The sequence below is a fragment of the Lolium perenne genome, chromosome 2 (assembly GCF_019359855.2).
Source record: "Lolium perenne isolate Kyuss_39 chromosome 2, Kyuss_2.0, whole genome shotgun sequence".
NCBI lineage: Eukaryota > Viridiplantae > Streptophyta > Magnoliopsida > Poales > Poaceae > Lolium > Lolium perenne.
This window is the reverse complement of record NC_067245.2, coordinates 182554517-182556745: the sequence shown is the minus strand read 5'-3', so window position 1 is coordinate 182556745 and position 2229 is coordinate 182554517. Positions and strand designations below refer to the sequence as shown.

General features: G+C 45.1%; 1 protein-coding gene across 1 annotated transcript; it reads left to right on the top strand.

Annotated features, from left to right (window-relative positions):
* Positions 1 to 1213: 1213 nt before the first annotated feature.
* LOC127334060 (uncharacterized) lies at positions 1214 to 1969 on the top strand. The gene has a single exon (XM_051360477.2). The coding sequence runs from the start codon at positions 1378 to 1380 to the stop codon at positions 1693 to 1695; it is 318 nt and encodes a 105-aa protein (XP_051216437.1). The 5' UTR covers positions 1214 to 1377; the 3' UTR covers positions 1696 to 1969.
* Positions 1970 to 2229: the final 260 nt, after the last annotated feature.

Genomic DNA, 2229 nt, shown 5'->3' with positions numbered 1-2229 from the left:
ATGTCATCATTGACTTTGATAGCCACACTACCTCCAGTCACAAAATCATGGATTAAGGTGTGCCACTCTTCGGAAAATCCTTTCATTTTGAGGGTATGTTCAAGGAAAGATCATTTAACTTTGTCATAAGCTTTCTCAAAGTATCTTTTACATATCACCCCCATTTAATTTTCTTCGATGTACTTCATGAACTGTTTCATGTAGGATTAATACCCTGTCTAGGATGTTTCTTTCTTGCATAAATACAGTTTGTGTGTGTGTAGTCAGACAACGAATTCAGCCTAACTGTTACAATTTTCGTAGATATTTTGCAGCTAACATTAAGAAGATAGATAGGTCGGTATTGTTGGATTCTTGCTGCGTCGTTAACCTTGGGTAACAAAACTATCTCTCCAAAGTATAGGTGAAACAAGTTTAGTTGTCCGGCATGAAGGAAGTCAACAAATGTAGAAGGTCTGTTTTAATGGCACCCCGGAAGGTCTGGTAGGACTCAGCTAGAAAACCATCCATACCCGAGGCCTTATTGTGTTCCATTTGAAAAACAATTTTTTTTACTTCTTTCTCAGTATAGGGTGCAGTAAGAAGAACATTTTCCTCATCGAAATCTAAGATATATCATCTGCTCGGGACTCATCCATAAAAAAGTTACCTTCTTCTGGAGCTCCAAAGAGACTTTTATAATAATTTGGGATATATAATGCAAAAGTATTAACATGTGTATATAATTCAAAATTATTCTTGTTAGATATGACCATGAATCTATTTCATTTGATATCTATACAATACATACTTATTTTGTCCATAAAAAGATTTCTCAATTTTGTTATATTTTGTTATATACTTTTGATAAAGTTGAGACATCGTTTTATGGACGAAGAGAGTATTATAGTTGTTTATAGTTTTAATAAAAGTTTGATCAAAGTCTAGTTAGTTTGATTTTTTGTACTGTAAAAATAATATAAAGCTTGTTTATTGAAATGGAGGAAGTGCGAACTCCTGACGCGCGAACCCGTGGCCGAGTGTGCAGTGACAGTGACGGAGCGCGGCGGAAAGGGGTGGCGGGGCATCGCCGAGACTACCATCCATTCACGTGGACTCTCGCCGGACTCCGACGCGTCCACGTCCGTGATGACAGTGGACGCCGTACGCACGTCGGGTAAGACCGTGAAACGACGCAACCGAAAGAAATGGGTTATTTTCCCTCATCAGTCTCTCCTGGCTCGCCTATAAGGTCGAGCTCAGCGCGCTACAGACACGCAGAATCAGAGAAGCAGCTGAGAAGAGGAAAAGATCTCTCCGGCCAGCGCAGCGATATCGGAGGAGAGAGAGATCAGCTTACAGCTAGTGCAACCAACGCAAAATTCATCTCCAAGCAGCATGTCGTTCTTCCTTGGCCGCACGGCGGTGCTAGTGAAGCGCGTGTGGCTCGACCTGGAGGCGCGCCTCGGCCGCAGGCGCAGCGGTCTGGGTGAGCTGACGAAGGAGGTCCGGACGTGCGAGTACGACGACGTTCACGTCATGTGGGAGCTGCTCAGTGGCATGGACGGCAGCGCGCCGCGGCAGTACGTGCACGTGCCGGCCTCCGGCGCCATGATCGCCGCCGCAGCCGGGAAGAAGCGGCGGCGGAGGAGGAGGATGGCCGACGCCGAATCGGCCGCGTGGAGCCGCCTCTTCTCCTCCTGCTGCGCCTTCTGATCAGAATCCGTGCTGCTGCCTCCCCAGGTGGCCGGGTTTTGGAAAGGCTACGGACGAACTATTCTAAGATGGAGTAATCCTCTCTAGCTCTTCGTTCCCGATCGGTCGCAGCGATGAAGCAGCAATCGTGGAGAGACACACATAGTGAGAGCGATGAGCCAGCTGCAGAGATATTTTCGTGTACGTATCTTGTATTGAGAGTTGTAAATACAGGCTGCTCTGATTTCATCTTTCTTTTTTGAATCGAGGCAATAAATTTGACTCTTTCCATTAATTGCAGAGAAAAGAGTTTTAGTAAAATAGTAAATAAAAGGTTCAACCAAAGGGATTACCGTACTCTTTCAATATTACAAAATCAAATTTTCAGCACCTGCGGTTATACAAAGATTCGCATCTCTCTTCGTCTAGGAGGACAGTCAGCGGTGTGACTTTGTTGCGGAAGACTCACGTGTTGCGCTCGTTTCATCTTGATGTAAATATCTAGGGAGCCATTCTTTTTCGTGAGCCGAGCTGGATTTCCTCCTTTTTTGTCCT

Bases quoted from the DNA above. Each gene is read 5' to 3' on its own strand.
- LOC127334060 (XM_051360477.2), top strand. From the start codon at position 1,378: ATGTCGTTCTTCCTTGGCCGCACGGCGGTGCTAGTGAAGCGCGTGTGG.